This window comes from Myodes glareolus, chromosome 19, assembly GCF_982192425.1.
Source record: "Myodes glareolus chromosome 19, mMyoGla1.1, whole genome shotgun sequence".
Taxonomy (NCBI): domain Eukaryota; kingdom Metazoa; phylum Chordata; class Mammalia; order Rodentia; family Cricetidae; genus Myodes; species Myodes glareolus.
The window spans coordinates 8280613-8304902 of NC_142044.1; the positions used below are offsets into that span (position 1 = coordinate 8280613).

The following is a 24290-nucleotide window of genomic DNA, read 5'->3' on the forward strand; positions in this document are numbered from 1 at the left end:
TATTAACGAAGTTATATACATTGTGTTTGCAACAATATGGCAGTCTGATGTTATTTCAGAAATACTTAATTATACAGTGTAGCATAAATGGAACATATGCACCCAGAAACAACAACAACAAAACTCTGTTGCTCATTTTACTGTGACAGTCTCTTTATTGTGGTAATAAACCACCAGACTCACAATAACTCCAGGGCATACTCAGTAAGGAGGTTGGGATAATTAAGGTGGACTTCAAAGAGGAGAAAAGGTTTTATGGGTATTCACATTCACAGACAAAAATGTTATAAGCTGAATTACACACAGATGCCGTAAAGTCACTTCATTACTTATATGATAGACTGAAACTTTCAAGTTAAATGTCAGTATTATTCCATTATTATTATTATTTATTATTGTTATTATCATCATTATTATTATTTTTATATTGACCATCATTCATTCTCTCTCTCTCTCTCTCTCTCTCTCTCTCTCTCTCTCTCTCTCTCTCTTTTTCTCTGTGTGTGTGTGTGTGTGTGTGTGTGTACGTGTGTGTGTGTGTGTGCATGTGTGTGTGTGTGTGCGCGCATTCAGGACATGACATGGAGGTGCACATCAAACTTAATCTTTTCCTCCTACCTTGGGACAGGATCTCTGTTTTCTACTGTACACACTTGCTGCTCAGCTCCCAATCTTCTGGAAAGACTCCTGAATCTGCCTCTTATTTTCTGGTAGGAAGTGTGAGATTATAGACATTTATGCTATCCATCTGACTGTTATGTGTATTTTAGAGAGTCGAACCCAGGTCCTTACATTTGTGGAGCAAACTCTGTCTTCCCGGCACTAAGGGGCTTTTATTTTACTTTAATTTCTGGCCTGAAAATCCATCCACGCACATCTCATTTCAAAAGCTGTCACCGACTCCTATTCCTTGTTCCTGTATCTCCCTGTTTCCTTCTACTCTCAACCACCTTCTTAGAAACACAGCCTAAAGATTCTCAGATGTTAGTGCCTTCGAGCCGTGTACATTGGGACCCAATATTCTGTATTTCTCTCAGGTTCCCAGACAACTCTTCCTACCCTAGAAATCAAGAGAGATACTGATGGTTTTTTTTCCTCATGACCATATGTTTCATTTATCCATTACTATGACTGTCATGGGTTCCGAAGTTGAATCTCTACCTTTCTAATGCTGCTCTCAAAAATTTCCATTGGTTTCTTGAATGATAAAAGCAATGGACATTGTGCGACCAACTGTCATAGCCCCCTCTGTGGCACCATCCCTCGTACTTGAGCAAATGCACTCAACAACATGTATGGTCCAACTGCTCCATGCCCTTTCTCCTGTCTAGTCTTTTCTCACCTTTGTTTTTAATCCTTTGCTTAGCTGCTCCGCCAAATTCCTCGTGTTTTACTGAGTGTTCCATCCAGTTAGTTCTCTTTCACTCGGTAGTGAAAGTTTTCTCTTTCGAAAATGAGTGAGATGCAATAGCTTGTTTGATTTCAGTTTTTCCTAGAAATCCCCTTATTACGTTCCTTCCAATAAACCTGAGGGCAGGTGCTTAGCGAGTCACTGATATAATGGTCCGAGGAGAAGGAAGGAAATGTTAACCTTGACTACATTAGCAGAGCCAAGCCCGGAGTAAAATAGGCATCAGTGGTATTTTACACGCTAAGGCTGGCCTTAAACAAATAATAACAACAAACATATAAGGGCAATGATTACAGGGTTGGGGAGACAGCCCAGTGGGTAAACGCTTGATATGGAACCATGAGGATCTGATTTTAGATTCCCTAGACTCCACATAAAAACAGGCATGGTGACTGCTAATAACAGCCTTTCTGGGCTAAGCTGAAAAACAGGGACGTGGGAATTCCTGGAAGCCTGCAGGCCAGCCAACCTAGCATGAGCAGCAGTGAACAAGCGACCCAGTCACAAACAAGGTGGGACTCAAAAAATAGAAATCTAAGGGTTTTTTTTTTCTGAGTTTTGCTTGTACCATGGATAGATTTTTCAGTTTTTTCAAGTAATTTAATTCTATTCAACAGATAATATGTTTTTCTTTCTCAGGCACTGTAGAGAAATAAAAATAAGTAAAATAACCATTCTTGAGCGTGAATTGAAGGTCTGCCTGGGTTATATAATGAATGCAAGGCCAAACTGAGTAGCCCAATAGTACCTTTCCTCAAATTAATAATAATAATGATAATAGTGGAATTATTATTAGGCAAAGAATTTTTAAGTACAGAATGCTTCTCTACTATACCTAAGATCCTGGGTTCAAACCTTTGAACCTCAAACTATCAAAGAAATACAACGATATATTTTTTTGTTTGTTTGTTTTTTGACACGCAGTTTCTCTGTGTAGCTTTGGATCCTGCCCTGGAACTAGCTCTTGTAGAACAGGCTGGCCTTGAACTCACAGAGTTCTGTCTGCTTCTGCATCCCAAGTGGTGGGATCAAAGGTGTAAGCCCCCACCACCTAGTTGAAGCAATGTCTTAAAAGAATACAAAGGACTGTACTGTTCAATCCTGTTAAGAGAGGCAAATTGTATATAAATGGAGGAATGACAGGGGAATGGGTCTGAAAAGGCAGGAAGGTGGGAAGGGGCGGGAAGAGTAGAGGGAGAGGATATCATAATCAGAATAAGTTATGTGAGAAGAGATATATTTTCAATAGAAGAAAAAATGGAAAATGAATTTTAAAAAGGATTTCCTCAGAAAAAAGGGTCAAGAATACCTAATACCTAATATTTAAAATGCAATCTACAGGGTTATTTTGCACATACAGACTGAACAAAATGGCAATTCCCCTAAACCTCAGACTACTTCAGAATCACAGTGTGTGCATGACTGAGGACTGTTGTATACTGTATCACCAGTTAGCTATAGACATTTAACAAGACACTTCAAAATAATGTGTCATAAGATAATCACCTCATCCATTCTCCTTAGATGATGTATGTTATCTAGAAAATTCTGTTGTTCTGAGCCAAACACAGTTGACCTCAGCTGAGATGACTCATAGAGTTATAACTGTCCACAAGTCAGATGGAAATGAACTGGTCTAGGTGGTCTCAGCTGGTAAACTTTGACCTTCGTGGTCTCTAAGCTATCGTTAGTCTGTTCTGGGAAGGAAGATGGAGAAGAAAATCTCCCTTTTCAGTAATCAGGACTGAAGTTAATGAAAGATTGAATGGATGTGGTCGTGAAGGGAGCAGGGTGAAGAAGAGAGGTAACAGAATTCCTTTCTTGTAGCTAAGACTGTAACTTGCAAGTCCATACAAGGCACATAAGGCATAGGGGTACGCTGAATTTCTCATAGGCCCTTTCCTCTTCCCTTAATGCCAAACTCAGATATTCAAATAACTTATATTTTTCCAGATCCCACAAAAAAATCAAAATATTGTCAATTGCCACATGACAACAGAACCTGAAAATTGTCAGAACAAACATAAAACCATCACGTACAGATGTAGGATGAAGAGCGAACACTTTGATCTTCTACTCTAATAAGTCAAAGCTTTTCTATTGCCTCCCAGAATGAAATTTTTGCAAATATTGAGGCTTTAGTTCATCTGGCAATTTTACAGTGATTCCGTCCTTTTGTAGATTGTGACGTTAAATTTTATAGCATATATAAATAAAACAAGATGAAGTTGCAAACATTATTTTCAACTTTATTTGAAACAAATAATGTTGTGACTGTTATGAAGACATTTCCATAGAAACCACACAACTTTTATTGAAGTAGAAATTGAAAGACAAAATTCTAGTATCTAGTTATTTTATCCAGAAATAATTAAAAGCAAAAGCTATGAATGTCAAATTGCTACAGACATGTTGGCATTACACAGTGTACAAAATGGAATCACTAAACATTTATACTGTTTTATTATAAATAATTGGAAACAATATCTCATTTCTCAAACCCAGATAGAAAAACAGTAAATACCATGTTTTTTCTCATTATTTCACTGTATTTTTGTAAGATAGATTGAGGAACAGTATACCTAATCCAAGACTGGTTTGAAAACAGCTGTGGGAAGAACAACAACAATAACACAACCACAACCACAAAAATATTCCTTTTCCATCACCTAAATGAAAGCAAGGGTATTAGATGGAGAGGGTTAGGAGAGTTCTGAGGGAGTCACCAATGTCAGAAAACCTGTAATTCCTGAACATGCCACTTGTAAGGCAAAACGGTATTGTGTACAAACATATAAATATAAGAAAGACTTGATGGTAAACATTGAAGAAACCTTTTCTTAAAACCATGAGTAGCTTTATTCTCCCAGACGCAGGAAAGCCAGTGAGGCAGAGCGGGTGCAATGGTCAAGCCCGATATTTTGAAATTTGTATTCCACAGAAAATCTTTCTTCTCCAAGGAAGAAGAACTGATGCACAACGTTGTTTTCTCATTTCATAATAAATCATGCGGATTGCATTTTATTTTCTGACATAACCTTGACCATTTATAGACGAAGAGCATTGCTTGATAAAACCCTGCAGTGACGTCAAGTTTTCGCAAATGCGTGTGTCCAAAACTCCAATAGATTATGCCATAGGGACATCTGAACGAAGGCACTTACAGCAGCTGACAATCAGAAGTTTCCTAGCCACGTGACTGTAAATTTTTTATATCTCTCACATATAAGGAATTATGCCAATTTTCTCTGCTAATATTATTTTACAAGAGAGAAAATGCTTGAGAAAATAGAGGCTGAAGGAGAAAACACAATGTGAAGAGCTATATATTTAATCAGGTAGTAGAGTAAATGTCTTTGAGCATTCATGTTTGTGATCGTCAGCTGGACAACACTGTATATTCCAGATTAAACAGGTGTTGGGTTTAGCATGGGAGGGGCTAGCAGGCTATGTACAATGACATTTAATGCTTCCATTCTATTTAGACTTCAAAGTTTAACGTTATAAAGAAAGGGAGCAGGATACCTTTTGTAACTAAACTGTAGCTAACTGACAAAAAAATTAAATTAGCACACAATATCTGGATGAAGAAATGAAGACCTACAAACATTTTCAAAATAATGATGCCCCAGATACGCAAATACATGTCGGAAGATCTATACAATTGGCTGTCCCAACTCAGGTTCTCTACATACTGCTCCCCATACACTGTCAATGAGACCACTAACTGTATACATATTGTTTTGAGAACAGGATGCATTTTTATATATACTCAGGCTCTAAACGTATTTGTGTGTCTGTAAATCATTTTCCCATGTAAATGAATACTTTAGCATGAGAGTACATTTTACCTGTTGGATCCATTCTTGATTGTATTTTGACTCTTCTGAAAATGGTATCCCCCAAAACTCAGAGTCCTTGGGCATCTTTCTACCTCATACTGTAACCCTCTGTATCATGACTTTCAAAGATGGAATTTACCCTTGAACAGAGGAAAACCGAAACCAACTAGTGAATAAAACACTTCCAAAGCCAACTGACTTTTAACCAATTCAGAGGACAAGGCTGTTCTTATGTCACATTCGTGCTGTGACGTCAGTGTTATGTGTTAGCAGGATGTCCTGTAATGATACCACGTCACCACGGCGATCTGTCTTCAACGGATTCTGGCAGGCCTGTTACCATTTTTTTTTAATGTATGTTCTTTGCTGTTTATTCTTCATTTGGTTTTACATGAAACAAGCCGCATTTATCATCAGCGTGCTATAGGTTCAAAATAAAATCCAGGAGCACTTTGAAGTGTGGCAAGCCGAGCAGCTTCCTCCCTTTCCAAAGCATGACAGTGAGTGGCAAGTGGCATTCTCTGGAGACAGTTCACTAGAATACAGTGACCCATGTGGAGACTTTTGAAATCAGAAGGTTCCGAATCCATAGTCAAGAACCTTGGTGCCCTCACATAGCCACTTGCTGATGAAAGGGAGAGAATGCTGTTTGTTTTTGAAGCCTCCAAAAAGGCTTTTCATCCAGGAGCACCCCCAGATTTCTTTGCAGATTTGCCATACGGGCACAGCGCCTTCAAAAGTCCAAGGGCCGGATCATCATGGTTGTGGAACGTAAGGAGTAACTGGGCCCTTTGAAGTAGTGCCACTTTATCCCGTTCAGTTTTCCATGGTTCTGTCCCGCAGTGTAGAACATTCCGTTCAGATTGGAGGGGCCGCAGGCATCAAACCACCAACCTGAAAATGAATCGATGGGAGGGAAAGTGAGAAGAAATAGAAACAGGTCAGGCTTAACATTGGAAAGTAACTGTCGTGATTGATGAGAGATTGCTTGGTCTGATTATTCGCAAACAGGAAGCCTTGAAACAGTACCCTCCCAGCACAAGTGTCCCCATGACACTTGGAATATGTGTAAGTAATGAGGATGACGGAAAGTCATGCGAACCAACTTTCAGTATGACCGCGTTGGGACTCACTTCCCACCATAATTAGGCAGAGCTTCTATGCTTGGATCTCAAAACAAAGTCAGGCCTAGATATAAATTCAGAATTGTACCTTCCTTCTGTAACTGAGAACAGAACGGTTATCAGCATATTAGTGACGTCAGAAGCTTAGACAACTGTCACTTAAAAGGTAAGGAAAATATTTTCCATTAACTTCATGATTTAGTCAGGAACTGATCCTAAAATTAATTGCATATTTTAGGGCCTATGAAGCTCAAATTGTATCTAGCATGTCTGTAATTTATAGATATAGGGACCTTTTTCCAATAGTGGCCACATGGCTCATTTTTAGCAATATTTCATCTATGATTGTCCAAATTGTTTTCAAATGTAGCAGAAGGAAAACAAGCTGAAAATGACGTGGTGACCCAGTGTTAGAAAACTGAACACACTAGTTCTCTTTTCTTGATGAACGAAAGCTGTAAACTTTTTCTTTAAATCATAGTTCTTTTCTCCTGAAGTAACACAATTGAGGCCTTTAGGGAGAGATTTATGCCAGAGACATTCTAGAATATTTTTATTTGGATACACTTGACCTCTATTTGATTGCAGAGCTGTACCTAAGGGACTAATTGCTAACGAAAAAGAAAGTTGTCCAGCTGCTGTCTGACAGTAACATGAGCATTGTCTTGCAGAGACATTAGAAAAAGTTAGATGAAGTAACATTAGTTCCCCCTGCTTTCAACTTGGGAAGGTGAGTGCAGCTGGGGTCTGTTTATAAAGTCACACTAGGGGCATAACAAGCTACATTCGTCACCAATCCACGTGAGGAGCAGTAAGGTCTGTCTGATGGATTATGAGAGGTCCTGATTCCATGATGTAGGGCCCTAGCACGAATGTTAACGCGGTCAGGACATGGGGAACAAGAAAGCTCTTGTTTGGCTCAAAAGGAGGAATTGTATGATTCTCTCTTTCCTTTCTTATAATGAATTCCCCAACATTTGGTCAGTATTTCTAGTAAAAGCTCTTGATTTATATTGCAGAAGATTTTCTAGTTTTAAGGAGTTGATCTTCCCAGAAAATTTTCTTTAAGAGACCAAGCTAAAACTTTGAAACGAATTCCACTTCGTTGCTTCTGCGCTTTAACTTTCCTCCTCCTTGTTCCGTCCCTGGACTCTTCTGTCTCCTTACCCAATCACGCAGTCTTGCCATTGTCTCTCCTCGTCTCTGGAGGAAGCAAAGGCTCTTACTTGGTAAGAAAAGCAGTGACGAGCCACAGAATCAAGTCTTGAGTTGCATTCTGGGACTGATGCTAAAATGTAAACTTTGTCTGGCTTATACAAAGAAACAACAGTTGTAGGAAAAAGTGTGGAAATAGACCACAGCCTGGCCACTAAGGGAGATGCTAAAGACTGGAGTTAAGGGGTTGGCTGAGCTCAGGAAAGAGATAGGACATAGGTGTCCTGTGTTAAAAATGAGGCAAATCTGTCCTGTGTTCTTTATCTAATTAGTGAAACAAGTGACCATGGTGGAGATGGCATTTTGAAGACAGTCCAAGAATACCATCCCTGCGGGGATGCTGTCCACAAGAGAAATAGTCACTCAAATCTCGGAAGATTCCAGAACGAAAAACCCAGGCTTTTGTTCATTCCCTAAGGGCAAGTACTTAGTATGTCACCCACTGAGCTTCCTGTGCAAATGGCAAGGAGAGTTTACAGGCTTCTCAGTCACTGGCAATGACAAACTAGTTCTCCTTAAATAATGGAGTTATTTAGTTCACTAAAAAGATGTTTTAACAGATGCCTTGTACAAAATATGTGGTCTTATTGTGTTCATGCCCCCCATATGTTATGCAATAGTCAACATAACAGCCATCTTCCTTGTCATCATAGAAACTAAATGCAAACTGAGAAGCAAGAATAACATGTAAAAAAAGTCATTACCGGTCATGATCAGGAACATTATAAAGAAAATAAGATACTAAGAAGGGAAAAACAATGTTTCCTAGTTTTGGAAGAAGTCAATGTTTCATGAAGTCTGAAGAAAAAGAAGCGGGCAACCAGATGAAAATGAGTGAGGACCCCTACAGCTGCTGCAGATGCCAACAAGGAAATGGAGGTGCCCAGGGCAAGTGTTTAGAGGCGGACAGAACCTAACTATGGCTGGCACACAGTAAGCAAAGAGACTTTCAGGAAATGAAGGCTGAGAATGGTCCATTTAAATTTCGCCAGCCTGCTGTCTGTCACCAAGTGAAGAAGCACGATATTCTCTATCAATGGGAACTTGAGTTTAACCAAAGGAAACAGCTCTGCCAGCTTAAATGTTTAGTCAAAGGTGGAGAGCTTGTATTCTGTATTGTCTGCCAAAGCCATCTTGACCATTTGAAGCAGTTGATGAGCAGGAAAATTGAGTCTGGAATCAATTTCACACATCCTAATCCACGGACAAACACAGAGGATAGGTGGTCAACCCAAGCAATATTTCTACTTCAGGCCATTTGTATTGACAAAAATTGTCCAAAGTTAGGAGATAGCTATGAAAATTTTATCAAATGGAAATGTTTTGTAAATAAGAGGCTAGGGACTCTAATTGGCCAAGAAACTTCAAAAAAATTATTCATTTACCACTTACACTGGATCCAGGAACATGAATTCCTGGCCTGAAAGCCATTCTACATAGTGTGTGCCTGAGAAGACAGGAGACGGTCTGCCAGCAGCTGGGACTGCTGAGTGCCAGTGGGGAGGAGATTCGGGGAAACAGGTAGAGGTGAGCACACAGAGTGGGTTTCTGTGGCTGGGAAACTCTCTGTGAACGGTGGGGAGCCAAGAGAGCGGCGAGCTGGTAGGTGGAAAACCTTGACTGACACCGACCTCATCAGTTAACAACTGTGGGATCCTAGGCAGCAACAGTAGCATTTGATGTTTACTGCTAGTTAATGTGTGCCACTGACTGTGTGAAGATACTTTGTCTTTTGTTCACCAAACAGCTTTAAGGAGCATGACAAAATTCATACTAGAGACATCGATGCTCAAAGAGTGTAAAGAACTCTTCTAAGGTGGCATTCATAACACCTGGACTATGAGCAATTCTATTGCAGCCCAGTTAGAACTAAAGAAGATGATCCACTGAGTCTGGCAGCCTGCTCATTTCTATCTAGGTGCTTAGTACCATGTAGACACGCAGTGGTGGGGTTAGAGAGGTAACCAAAAAAAAAAAAAGAGCCAGATGCTCCGCTGAGCCCTGTGGTGCAGTAATGAAGATAAAGTTATAGGTGCCAAGGTTTTGTCTTATTTTTTTTCAAGTAAGTCTATGAGAAAAATATGAACTGGCATTCGAATGAGTACAGTTCACTGTGATATTAGTATAAAACAATGTACCTATGAATTGAATATTGTTTATTGATAGTCTTCATGCAATAAAGGATATAAGTTTGAAGTATTGTTATCTTTAAGGATCAGTGGGACACAGGTAGAAGAATCTATTAGAAAACAATTGATTGTTGGGAGTTGTGAACCCCCAGATCCTGAATTTCTTGTAAACAACTTATTTTCCTCTGTTCTGAGACAGCTTGCAGCTGCTCTGAGCACGAGACACTCAGGAGCTCCTGATGTCAGGGGAGTGGTTTCTGGTGGGTTTGGTTGCGGTGTGGCTATCAATTAAGGACCCCTATATAAGCTGCTCCTGGTCACAATAAAGGGGACATTCTTGGGGCATTCCTGTTTCAAGGATGACCCGTGTCTCTGCCTGTGAGTCTTTGTGCGTTTCAATCTCCAGCTCCTTGCCCGGCTCACAAACTGTATGGTAGCACAAAGGGCGCAGGCGGGTGCTACAATTGATGACCACTAAGACGAGTTAACCTGACAGAAAACAGAATGTAAATAATTCTCATGAAAATTACTGTTTCTATATAAGATATTCTGAACTTCTATGTAAATGAAGCTGACGCTTCTGTTGAACAAGCTTTTGATAGGTGCATTAAATTAACCCGAGCAGCAGAGGCATTTCTTTGCGTCAAACATTTCTAATAGTTTCTTTTTCACTTTTTATCTTTTCCCAAAGTTTTCTCAGCATAATCAGACTTTTACTTGTATATATCCTAGTGATGTAAAGCATAGTAAATGTAAGGTAGACAAACCACTAACAGCTACAGGTTAGGTTGCTAAAATTAGCAGCTGGTGTGTAATGCACTGTTTGCTAGTATAAAGTTCTGCGGGAAGGCCTTCTGGGACAGAGCTGCCTTTGCATCCATAAGACGTGAGACACCTGTATTGTAGTAATTAGGATTGGTAAGAAATCATTAACTCTGTCCTTTGTCCCGTGCATTCCTTGGAGTAACAATTAGGAAACGCATTATAAAGTGAACTGGGAGGATGAAGAGATGGCTCAGTCAGTAAAGCGCCCAACAGAAACCAAGAGGACCTGATTTCAGAGGCCCTGAACCCACATAGAAAACAGTACTTAATCACAACAGCAATAGAGTGGAGACGGCCAGATCCCTGAAGCTCACTGGCAAGCTAGTCTACCTAGCCTAATCATGGCTTTCAAGGTTCAATGGGAGACTCTCTCAAAAGGAGGAATGTGATCAGCAAAGGACATTGATGTCAACCTCTGGCCTACATCCCTTTTCCCACTCATCCCCTCAACACACACTTGTACATTCACATCTACAGGCACTAGCAGGTACGAGCAGCACACACAGTAACACATGCTGAACGGCACACCGGGAAAGACTCTTCAGGCTCAACACAACCCAGCGAGGCAAACAGAGGGCAGAAGAAAGCAGCTTCCATTTGTCACTGCGGGAACTGATAGAGTGTCTCAAATGTTTGAAGGCTGGCTGTTCCTCACGTAGGCTTTGCCAAGTATTTTTCATTATAACCTGTAACCTCATGTATATTTTAATAAGAAATCTGAGACGCATGTTTCTAATTCATTTACACTTAACTCATTAAAAGTTAGTTTTGCAATAACTATCTCCGACTTCCCAGGACTTTTAAAATTATTTGAGCCTTTTATCTTTGAAGCAGAAAACTCACATTTTATCACTAATAAATGAAACTCTGCCCAGAACAGAGGAATTGGATTTTAAACTTTCTACTCAGGAAGTTCAAATTTATTTGAAAGTCAGGAAACCTAACTCTCACAGTCCTCTGATCCTAAACAAAATGTCTCTCAGCACGTCTTTTTTAAGGTAAAACATACAGCGAAGTGGAAAGATATATCTTTGGATTTCTTCCACTCACATTACTGTGCATAATCTAATCATCTGTATGCAGGAGCATCTTCTCAGGAAGTAAGACTTTCCTCTTCATCAGTGAGGATGGGGTAAGGCTGGAATTCAAGAGCTCGGTACTATTGCTAGCACCAAGATCATAACATGGAAGTCACTGGCTGTCTTTAGGTGTCCGCCTCTTCACCCTCTGCACGGCCAGCTTCAAGGAACAGTTGTGTGATGCTTGTGTATGTGAGGCAACAAGCTTTTTCAGAGGTCTGCCTTCCTTCTCTTCCTTCTCTTGTCTCTTACTCTACCCCTCGGGCCAAGTGTGTGTGTGTGTGTGTGTGTGTGTGTGTGTGTGTGTGTGTATGTGTGTTTTGTTTCGTTCTTTTTTCTTTGTTTCAAAGATGAAACTTGTTTGCTCTGGCCAGCAATAGTGAATTTATTTAAATCTTGTATGTGTACTCGTATTGTCTTTCCCCTTCTATGGACTTCGGTTCACCTTTAAGCATGTTGAGTGAGGAAATGCTTGTGAAAATAGCCTTCCAACAGTTAAATACAACCCCTTCGTTCCCTTTGAATGCCTTTACTCCCAACAGAGACAGCAGAAGCAACAGGGTGATGACCTTGGGGTTAAGTACATGTGCAAAGCTCAGACTTTTGACACTATTTCTGTGAACACAGGCAAACGGCAAATGATCTAACTTTTTTATATCTTGGATCTGGTGAAAGGAATGAGTTACTTCCATATTTTCCCCAATCGAAAGGCTTTGGTAAGCCACTTATGAGTTATGCAATACAGGTCATTTAAGCTAATGGAAGAAGTCTGTGAAACAATCAAAGCTGGGTAAGTATTGGCTGCATTGTGGAGAGCAATGCATATCAAATTGTTTATCTGGTAGTTTCTCACACGTAATCAGCTACTAAACTGTGGCTGAAACATTTTGTCATCGGTATAATTATGATATGTGCAAAAGGCTAACAGATTATAATTCTAATTATCTCCTCCAAACTTGTGAATAATTCTCTTTGTTAATTTTGAAACAACAATATTAGGTACTGTAAAAATAGAAAATCGATTCTAAGCATTGAGTTTGGGAAGATAATTTATTTGGAAGTCAGAAACCTAAAAATAAAACTTTAACAATTCTGGAGGTCATTATTCTTGGATTTTGTGATTCTTAGAGGTGGTACCAATTCTTGATTACTTATCTTTTTATTCTTGCTTGTCTATGCAAACACTTATATCTAATCACATGTTCTACACATAACTTTATGCAAGAGGATCAAGCACACTATTATGCCTGTCCGTAGGATCATTTGTGGCTGATCCGTAAGTTTGAGTCTCAGATAACATAGTCATTGAAACCGATGCTTCCTGAGCTCATGTCGTGTGCCACACCCTGACAGGCTCTGGAGATACAGTGGGAAGTAGCACGCAGTTAGAATGAGGGGAACATGACTTCTGTGGTCTGCTCAGGTCCAGTTCATACTATTTAAAAAGAGTTGAAATAAGAGGAATTCAAGGTAGATTTTGTTCACTCGGTCCCAGATTATCCACGTGGATCTTCTGGTAACATTTAAACATACAATGTGAGGCTGGCCTCTCATCTTGTAAAGCTTTGCTCAGTCCTTCCTGAATTACCAAACAATGCCAACATGACTACATTTTCCCAAGGATTCTGTCCCTTTTACGTCGTGCACCACTTGAAGAAGCAGCTAGTGTATTTTGTTTGCCTTCGTCAAGAATAGAACACAAGCTAAAGAAGTATCTATCAGCCCTGTTGCTAGCATCTGGTAAGTCCTAGGACAGACTAAGAAATTTATGTGTATGGCTTTATCCGCTCTTTTAGGCTGGAACGGAAAAAAAATATCTCTTGTTAGCTTTAGAAAGCCATGCCTGTCAGCTGACATGGTTTATGCGTGGGAAAAGAGGGCAGAGTTTCTACCGCAATGGATTCTTTCTGATGAAGGTTAGGTCACAGTTTTACAGAGTTCTTATATTATATACTAAATATGGAAATCATATTGGAGTAAAACTTATAAAAGGAAAGGGAAGTAAAATAAAACCATGCTACTTGGTCTCTGTTGTTAGCAACTTCTAATAATTGTATTTTATTACGAACTTTCAGACAAAACTGTTTATATAATTATTTGATACTTAGATTGATTGTAGAACTAAAGCTTAGTAATTGAGGCTTATACTGACTTCTAGAACTGTTTATTTGGAAGATTCTTGATTTAGTACCAGGGACTATACTCTAGGTGAAGACAAATTTACTTTGAAAGTGACAGTCTAATAGGAGGAGTTCTTTATTTTCATACTTTTGGTTTCAGAACAATTCTTTTGCACAACTACTTTGAGCACAATCAGTAGAGACAAACAAAACCATGAATGGAGTGGCACTGCATGGGCTCTGACTTAGTGTAGGTAGGAGTTAGAACTGACCAGTTTTAATGAAACTGATTGATTGCTCTCTTTGAGTTTAAGAGTGCATAGAAAAGTTCCTCCTCTTCATCAGCGCCTTCCATTTACTCCAGACAGAGCTTCTTAGTTCTGTCCTTTATATGGGTGGGGGTCTATATCAAAACTGAGCACAGATAAAATCACATGACACATGATATATATATATATATATATATCCCTGCAGATAAATCATTCTATTTAGTTCTTACTTGAGAAGTCATTTCAGTAGAAAACTCTGTGTCCAATTCTGTGTCCAATATTGAAATATATGCACTGTTACAATAAAAATTTGCAATAAAACATAAAATCATTCAGTGTTTAAATGGGGTGGGAAGAATTACTGGTTTCCTGGTAACATGGGAATATGTTTGCATGCTTGCGAGATGCTATAGAATGTTGTGCTGTCTGCTTCTGCACGTGACAATGTACGATATAGTCTCAGCCCATGGTGTGCGTACAATGTTGGGCATACAAATTTTCACCTATGTCTTGCATTTGTTTTTCCTTATTAACACTACAATGACAACATGGAAGGCTAGAAACACAGAACCAGAAGAAAGGCTGATACTGTTTTTACCATACCCACACTCCAGGAAGAATCATAACTAAATTCTTTAAAATAAAAGCCTTCTCTACATTTCTTTGCGTGTCTTCGATGGGGAAGACACTGACTCCGGGATGCTCAGTCTGAAGTTTCTTCCTTGCTCTTTACAATTCTGCCATATTCTATGTTTTCTCAATAAAGCTGTTACATGCAAGGTTACCTCATTCCTTGTGCATAATTTTTCTGATAACCTTTTTTTTTAAAACTGAGATGAGCTCTAATTTGCTCAGTTAATTTTTCTAGTAGCAGTTCATTTAACCCATACTTAGAAAATATATGTTAAGTTGATTGGAAGAACTAAGGATATTAGGAAAGAAGACAATTGCTCAAAATGCTCCATTTTGCATCTCTCTACAATCCTGTCGGCTTTCAGTTAAGTTCATCTTCTGGTTTCCAGCCTTTAACAGACAAAGGTGACAATGGCGCCACAGCCTTTGGCTCAAACCCTTCCGTGTTCTTAAATAAAATGCTCCAGGGCAGCTAGCGAGTATTGCATCTTACTTCAGCCTTGAAACTCTAGAGCAGATGACAAACCCCACAAATTCTTACTTTCAAACTGTGAAGACTCCTGTTGCTTAAAAGAGTCAAAATCCTGCCGGAGTGAGCTCAAGCAGGATGTTCAATGCAAAGGAAAGGAAAACTCATCAGACAACAGAGCGGTCTGATCTCTAAGGGAAATGTGATGAGGACCAGACACAGCGGTGAGCAGCAGCTCCGTAGCACATACGGTCCAGGCCATGCTCCAGTGACTTGGACGGCTGTTGACATTCATGCCTCTGATTTCCAGCTCTCAGCTCCCTAAATTCCACGGCTTAACTTTTCAGTGTGAATGGCTTTACAAGACCTGGCTTCTCTCAAAAGGATATTTGATAGGGTATTGGTGTTTATGACAAAAACACATTTACTTAGACCCTTCTAGACCAAGCAATGAGCAGAGATTTTTCTCTTCCCAACGTATGTTTTGAATAGTGAGTAAGAAACGAATCCAAGAATAATCATGGATGAAAGTTTCCGAGAGAGTTGTGTCATGTGAGGCAGAAGTAACATCATAACCCTGAGTAGTGGTAGCTTGTCAATGGCCAAGAAGTGAATTCCCCTCTTCACACCTTGTCAGAATAATCCTGACAGAAACATGAACACAGAGGGTGCTCTTCTAAAAACACAGTTGAAGGAACTCACTGTTGGTTGTTCAAGGACTGTATTTATTTACTACAAAAATGTATCTGTCAAAATGTAAATGGAGAATATGTAGTCTATTTCAACGCTGAAACAAACATTGACTGGAACATTCAAGTTTTTATATGAAGCTATCAATAATGTTGGTTATGGAACCAGAGGGCTGATGCAAGACACATTCCTCGACTATGACTTTAAAATCGTTCTGAGATATGTAGCTGGTAATAATTGATAAATAATTGCTAAAATCATTCTGACAGCTGAGAACTGGAAATCACAGGCATGAATGTCAGTATCTTAGGTATAGATCTCGGAGTTACATATAGGTAACTTTAATATGCTTAATGAGGTCGAAGTATGATGCCAAGTGACACATTCAGAACTGAAGTATGATGTGAATGTGGATAGAAGCAGATTCATGTCATGTTGTCCTTGGTACTAGGCTGACCCTAAGTTGAAATAATGTCACTGTAGGTGAAATTTTTTATTGTTTGTTTTTTTAGACAAGGTTTCTCTGTAGCTGTGGAGCCTGTCCAAGAACTAACTCTTGCAGACCAGGCTGGCCTCGAACTCACAGAGGTCCACTGCCTCTACCTCTTGAGTGCTGGGATTAAAGGCCTTAGCCACCACCACCCAGCCAGGGTTAAGTGGGTTCTAAGGCTGCTTTTGATAATGATGGCACGGCAAAAAGGCCTCCCCAAGGAAAACTTACTCTAAAACTTTTCATGTTTTTCTGTGTTCTGATAATGTGTGACAGAAATGCCAACTTAAACTTCATTTTACCGGATTTAAAACTTGAGAGCAGAGCATTTCATGGATTAAAAAAAAATGTGCATTTATTCACCACGCCCTGTATTTTCCACTGGGTTCCCTACATCCTCTATGTTTCCTCTACATCACAGTAGAGGAATGACGATGTCTCTGCTAACATGGAAAAGATTTTTCTAGAGTAGCACAAAAAGAATGTAAAAATGGCTGATGGTAGAAACACTTATTCTTATATTTAAAAAGAGAATTACAATTCTGAGAAAAAAGAGCCATTTATATAAAGCCTTCACCATCATGTTTGGAGCTAACCTCTTTCCTGAGAAAACCCACACTACTCATGATCTATATCCTGGGTTTTAGGTTAGTATTTCCTACACTTCCGCCAATCGCTGTAACAACTTCTGGAAGACTTTTGTATATGTTTACAGCATTTTAAAAGTTCATGGTTTTCTTTAAATCAATAATTACGTAAGTACAAAGGCATTTTAACCTGTGAAGTTCATAGAATTCCTTTAGAGAAGAAATCATTACAGCTTGCAATAATGGAAGAGAAACAGGAAATATAAGAAAAAAAAAACATATCTGAATCTAGGAGGAGCCATTTTGCCTACCAGAGCCTCTGAGAAAAAGTAAAAACCTCTGCTCTTTCTTGGGTAAAAAAAAGTGATTATTAAATGTGATAAAAATTGCAGTTATTTTAGAAGCAAATTGGAGTTTCTCTTTGAAACCCTTAAAATGCTTAAAAAGACTTGGAATGGTACAAAAAAACATTGAGTTTCTTATATAGTGATACAATGCTGTTTGATGGTGTTTGCTCTAGCAGCTAAAATCTTTCTCAAAACCCTGCTAAAGCTGGTCTGAATGTGTATCTTTGTTTGAAGCACATCTCTCTATTTTTGTACTGATTCTATGTGAAAATTCATCACCAAGATTGAGTGTGATAATTATAAAGCATTTGAAAAGAAGTAATGTTCTATATACCACGAAGAGCAACCTAGATTAGTTTAAAGGCAGAGTACCTGGTACTTCCAGCAATCAGAATTCACTCAGAATGAATCTTAGGCCATCGCCATCACAGATGAAGGGGGAGACAAGCTTTAAAGTATGCCAGCAATGGCTTGCAGGTTAACAGGATAAATCCCGGTGCAGAGCTCAGTGATCTCTAGGGACTTGCTCTTCAGTTTCCTGACCAGTAGTTCAAACCCCTTTCTCAGCCATAAGAAACCCCACACTTCAAACCAACAAAAGGCAGCTCAGAGCAAGGCCGCTGGGACTTACCTCCCGTGAGCATGAGGGCGCATTTGCACATACAGTTGTCGTTGTCGGCATCCTTAGTGCTGAAATCAGCACCGTGAAGGATCAGGCTGCTCTGTTTGCCTGCTGTCCCCGTGTGACCCTTTAAATACAACCTGCAGTTAAAGAGAGCGAAAGATCAGCCAGCTCGGCAGAACAACATAACCTAGACGGCAATCTGTTAGCTGTTTACGCTCTCCTTCCTCCTTTCTCTGAGCTCAGCCCTTCCAACAAGTCACTTTCTGAACCAAAAGTCAAAGGATAAAAGAAGGCAGGAGAGAGAGAATTAAAGAGGGAGAGAGGAGGGTGAGAAGAATTGAGATTATAGGTGTGTGTGGGGGGGGCACAGGTTCTAAATTAAGAGTTGGTAAACTTCTCTGCGGCCCGAGCTTGGGGTTTATTTTGCTATGCATACAAGAACCCATGTGTTTCTCTGATAATGCAGGACCCACAAAAAGAAATAAAGTTTATTCTTACAGTTTTTTTTCAAATCGAAATCCCCCTTAGAACATCAATGCAGCAGACTATTTCATTAACATCTCATTCAGATAGCATGATAAACATATTTAATATGAATGCCACCACTGCGACTGAGCCTCAGTGACAGACACTTGTTCGGTACAGCTCATAGGAAAGATAAAGGTGACCCCAACATGTAACAGTACCTTCAAAACAAATGTTTGTTGAGCACACACTGTGTGTCCTGCTTCCTACAGCTCCTTGTTAGGCCTTTCGACTTAGCTCACATGCCACACTTCTGTATCCGAGCTATTTATTTCTAGTGACTTAACAAAAACTGTGTTCAAAACCTTAGTAGCTGCCTAATCTTAAAACTAATACTATTTAAAGAACCCAAAATTACTCTCTAGAAACATTTCTTACATCTATTTTTCAATAACTTAGATCAAGGTCTTTCTACTGATGTGCGTACAACAAACTCTCAGATCCTTTGAATACAGGCCTGTCCAACACACCTTGAATTTTCAAGATCATCTATGACAACTACAGATTTTCAGACTATCTACGGATTACACATGGGAACCGTGAGAAGTCACAGAAGGCTTCTGGTGCAGTTCCCTATCTGGTGGTTATCTTCCTTCTTCTCGCCCTTTTCACTTCCAAGGCCATGAGAGCCTGCCCAGGTTCTTGATTTGCTTCCTTGGGGCTCTGAGCATCTGTGCTACAGTGATCAGCGTAGCCAGTTTGGTACTTGTGGTTGTCTCCCTTCCTCTCTAGCAACATAGATTCAACACCATTTAGCAACGTCCAAAGTGTCTGTGAATAGGACCCACACATGGTCAAAGGTGGTTAATATCTGCATGTAGAAGAGTCTCCTAGGATCTGCACCAGCTCTGGCAGGATACTAAACAGTAGTAAAAAAGGTCAAATAAAATTTCAAGATATATAAATACACGTGACTTGTGTTTGCACCTAGATATATGTATGATGTAATATTTTCTCATTGTTTAGTGATGTTTGCTAATTTTTGTTTTAGGGAGTAATAATAAGCACCATATCGTATTTTGAGAGTTTTTCTTTTTGTTCTTTTGTTTTTGTTTGTCTGTTGATTTTAAGCCAGATTTTCAAATGTTCAGGTAAATCTCATTTAGTCTGGCTGATGTCAGTGACCAACAATTTCCAGTTCGGAGCATCATACAGAGTTTCCTAACCTGGCTCTTCTAACACTGAATGGTCACAGTTTCTGTTTTCAGATTCCGAGAGGCAGGATAAAAGTCCCACATGCTAATGTAGTTTTTATCTTATGTGCGTGAATGTTTTGCTTGCATGCATGTCCGAGGCCCCGCATTGTTGTCTGGTGCCCGAGGAGACCAGAAGAGAGCATATTCATGACCATACTCACACACATAAACACTGACAAACACATCATACATACACTCGTGCAAAGTATTTTAAGAAGTAGATGAGACCTGTATTTTGAGTATAATAGATTTGTTCCTTAACAAGACAAGATGCATTAGTAATATACCCTGTGAGGGTCTCCTCTCCTCCATAGTCTTATGCTATGTCTTAGCATGCCACAGAGGGGCAGTTTATGATGTGAGAAGAGATACTTGCTTTGATGTCCAGTCCCTTACATTGGGAGACAGAAGTAAAATATCATAAATTGACATTTTCTCAACATTTTTTAAAAAAAGAAATTCACAAATAAAGACGACTGTGAGTCTGTGTAATCACCCAGCAATCCTAGAGAAACCCAGGTCAAGGAACAATCTCTTTCCAGGGACTCATTCTATGTTTCCTCTTACACAGGCAATAGCGTCACCTTTGTTGACCCAAAGTCGACATCCGCAGGTGACTATTTGCTACAGCTCAACAAAGACTGGCCATACACTAATGCCAAGAATTTTTGTATTTATATAAGGAAACTTATTTGAATTGAGACTTAGGAAATTATAGACTGTACATTTGAATTGTGGGTGTGGCCAAGTTTTTGAATTCTTATGTATAAAGAAGTACTTCTGCCTTCCACTATTCAGCTAAGATGTTGCAATTGGACCTTTGCTTTACCGAGTAAAAGTCAAGACTCTCTTTGCAGTTGATTCTGGTGAAATGGAGCCTGAACTGTGCACCAGTAGGGATGACATTTCTTCTAAAACAGCTCCATGGGAATCTTAAACACTTGTTCTTCGTAAGCCAGGGGGGGAAGTGACAGGCATGAAAGATGATGTTAGAAGATTAAATTAACATGTTCTTCCACAGCAAAGCATTTAGGGAAACAGGAATAAGGAAGCAAGAAAGGGAGGAAGTGGGGTATTCAACAACAAAGAAGGATGCGCCCAGGGAGCCAATCGGATGCGAAGGAAGAAAGAATGCCTGTGAGTACAACAGCGCTAATTGCTGTAAAATATTTCAGCATTTGGGCTTTCTCTAGTTATTATGTAATGGGAAAATGCATCCAATGGGTATACAACTGAAATTCGTCACAGTTCTCCAGTTATCCGTAGGAGAAGTACAGAAATTTCTATATTTATAAATTTCTCATACAGAAATCTCAGCAAGTGGAACGAGGAAGCTATTGCATTTCTCAATGAATGCCCGACAACAGTACATTCTGTTATGGAAGAGCAGGCTTCCCGAACAGGCGTCTCAGTTCCATAAACCTTGCTTCTCATGTTTCTCACAAATTTCATCTACTGAAAAGACTCCCAGCTCTTCCACTTTTGCAGCTTATTTTTAGGACGCCAGGAGTCTTTTTCATTGTTCAAAGGAAAGTGAGTGGTATGTATGACAAACTGGAGGCTGCCCTTGAGTCTGAAGTCATAGATGGGGTCTGAGATATCGACATTAAGGTCTTAGGTACTCACAAGCTGAGCACATTTTTATTTTTGTTTCAATGTCTCTCTCCTGTCAGCCTAGGAAAATGATTTGTCATTCTTACAATTACTTGAAAAATATGCGGATGACATCACTTCCACCACCCCACACCAGTATTTTTTCAGAGTCTGTTTGTGGTGACTCCATCAGACAGAGTTTCACAATAAAGCCATGCCACTGATGCTGTGGTCAAGGTCTGTTACTGACTTAACATCTTTCTCAGTTAATCTGCACCCCTAATGAAAGGGCAGGATGTCATCAGCAAGGAAGGCTCTTAGAACAGGCCACAGCATCACTATTGAAAGATACAAGTACATCTTTTGCTGAAAATAAAGACAGCATTTCAATTGATGATTTACATGGAAATAAAACAGTGTTTGCTTTAGTTTAGACTTTTGGAAAGAAAGACATTATAAACGGAGACTCCTCGTTCGTTTCCTGGCTGCCCAGACCTGAATAATCACACAGAAACTACATTAATTACAACCTTGTTTGGCTGATGTCTCAGGCATATTTCTAGCTACCTCTACCATCTTAAATTAATCAATTTCTATTATTTTATATATTTTACTATGAGGCTCCTGGTTTGCTAAGGAAATGCAATTGTAAAACAACTCTGTGATTTCATTTACCACAGTCAGAATGGCAATGATCAACAAAAGAGCTGAAAACAAATACTAAAAAAGAAATGGCAAAAAAGAAACAAACCCCAAAATAAAAATAAAATGAAAAACCCAAGACCAAAACCAAGATCAAATCCAAAAACCAAAAGAAAAAATCTCATTCACTGTTGATTGGAATTCTAATTGGCGGAACCACTCTGGATATCAGTATGGAGAATCCTTATTAAGCTATATAAGTAAATGAAAATATCTGCCATATGACCAAGCTACACTACTCTTGTGTATATGTCCAAAGGAATCAACATCCCCCACTGATAATGACTCAGCCATATTCACTGGTGTTCCATTCACAATAGATCAGAAATAAAAGCAACATACAGTTCCTTCAGCTGACTAATAGATAATAAAAATATTGCATACATAAATAAGCTATGAAATACTATTCCACAGCAAAAAAGAAAAAAAAACCGAAATGATGAACTTTGGGGGTAAGTGGATAGAACTAGAAAAGATCATATCGAGTGAGGGAACCCAGACCCAGAAAGACAAACCACATCATTTCTCATCTGAGCTTTCTAGGTCCAAATCTTCAGATGTGAGTAAATAACCTGGAGAGATTCCAGAAACCAGCAAAGGAAAAGGGACAAACATGGGGATAAAGGGTGGAAAAGCAGTAGAAGACAATGGCAGGGCAGATGTGATCTTAAGGGGAAGTGGTTAAGAAAGAAAAGCAGGGGATCTAATTAGAAAGAAAGGAGGAAGATAAATATAGAAGAGGGAAGGGCAAAATAATAGTAAGGATGTCAGGAAAAAGTCAAAAGAAACCATATTATCAATTATTTCCCTAAAATACTTATAATACATATAAGTTTGGTATGAAAATATCATATATAATTTAAATGGAAATTTCCCATCTGGGCTCACAGTGCACCCTCCAACGCTCAATGAGTGTCTAACATCCATCCCAACACCAGTTATGAGAAGCCGTTTTGTAAGTTTTTGGTCAGGGTAGTCCAAGTGACTCCTAAAGCATTATAGACAGTTCACACCCAGAAATGGAAGACAAATTCCAGTTGCTGAAGACAGCAAGTGTTTCAGGCACAGGACCCAGAGACACCTGAGCTAGCACTGACCTAAACGCCTCCTGCCTGAGGACTGGCTTTCATGGTGCCAGAAGATGCCGTGTAAGATGCCAAAGGAGGGGGCCAAAAGTACTACCCGGCTATGGTGCCTATGAACCACAGCAATGACCACAACTTGCTGCGATAACCCTAAGGGTACAAAAGTGGTTTAGTAGCTTTTCATGGCCAGCAGGTCTCTGGACTTAAGACCTGCAGAGCAAGAGTGAAATCATGCCTGATACTGGAAACCTAACCAACTAACGGCCCAGGGCCAGTAAAGTCAAGGATCTTGGGGAAAAACCTAAAGCCACTATTTTACTAAACCAGTAAAATCCCTAATAATATTCTAGATACTTGTCCTTCTATCCACAGGCACTTATTTCTCTTTCTGATATGATGAGGATGTCTTGCAGAGTTCTACAAATGATGGATGTTAAAGAACAAAGTTTTATGAATGAATGAATTCATTGCAAAAGTTTGATAGAGATTATTTTTAGAAGATGTGGGGGGTGGGGAGGTTTCCTTCAAGGTTTGTGAAATTTGAACATAACTGTGTTTTGAGGCTATCTAGCATCAGGAACGAGATGAAAGAATAAATTCCTTCAGTTAACTGAGTGTGTTGCAGGCATTCCTTATTTAGTGATTTTAGAAATCTTAGTATATTCCCATTTCTTGTCTGCATTTAAACTAAAATGTTTTACATTTCTATAAAACAGGAACATATGTCCATCATAGCATAAAGGTGACTTTGAGTCATATATTAGATTTTGTTAATATTGCTAAATTAGTTCTAATTAAATGATATTTGTAATTATTTCTATAATGACATCTCATTGTAACATTTTATTTATTTATCTGAAATTACTCAAAACTCATCTAATTACACAGCCTATGATAATACACAAGCAGAGATTTACTGAAGCACCTCCACATGGGTGATGTGGATCTGAACTCAGGTCCTTGCCCATGCACACAAACACTGTTCTCACTGAGACAGTCCACACACCCTCTTTTCGTTAAACTATCAAAACATTGAAGAATTACTTACCTTTCCTAATGTAATATTATTAGTTATATATGTTCCTCATCTGCTTGACTAGACTGAAAATTTTTAGCTCTTTATGAACTCATATCCTACACACATAATAAACTTTCAATAACTATTTATTGAATCAGTACAAACTAAGGTTTCAAATTGTTTGGAGCTTAAATTTTAGTCATCTCAAGAGATGGTCTATATGCTGTAACACCCTAACTCTAATAACATAATTATCTTTTAGAATTCAAGCCTCAAGGGCATTATATTTTCATGATTTGACCTTTAACCAATATTA

The 24290-nt window shown here is 39.1% G+C and overlaps 1 protein-coding gene across 3 annotated transcripts in view; it reads right to left on the bottom strand.

Moving 5' to 3' along the window:
- Positions 1-3639: 3639 nt before the first annotated feature.
- Positions 3640-24290, bottom strand: part of Angpt1 (angiopoietin 1) — a 229401-nt gene continuing 208750 nt past the window's right edge. For all 3 annotated transcript variants that reach the window (XM_048457161.3, XM_048457160.3, XM_048457162.3), the window contains exons 8-9: positions 17862-17992; positions 3640-6147 (exon numbers count right to left, since the gene is read on the bottom strand). In XM_048457161.3, coding sequence (XP_048313118.2) covers positions 5987-6147; positions 17862-17992 — 292 coding nt within the window. In that variant the 3' untranslated portion in view covers positions 3640-5986. The remainder of the gene's footprint in view (positions 6148-17861; positions 17993-24290) is intronic.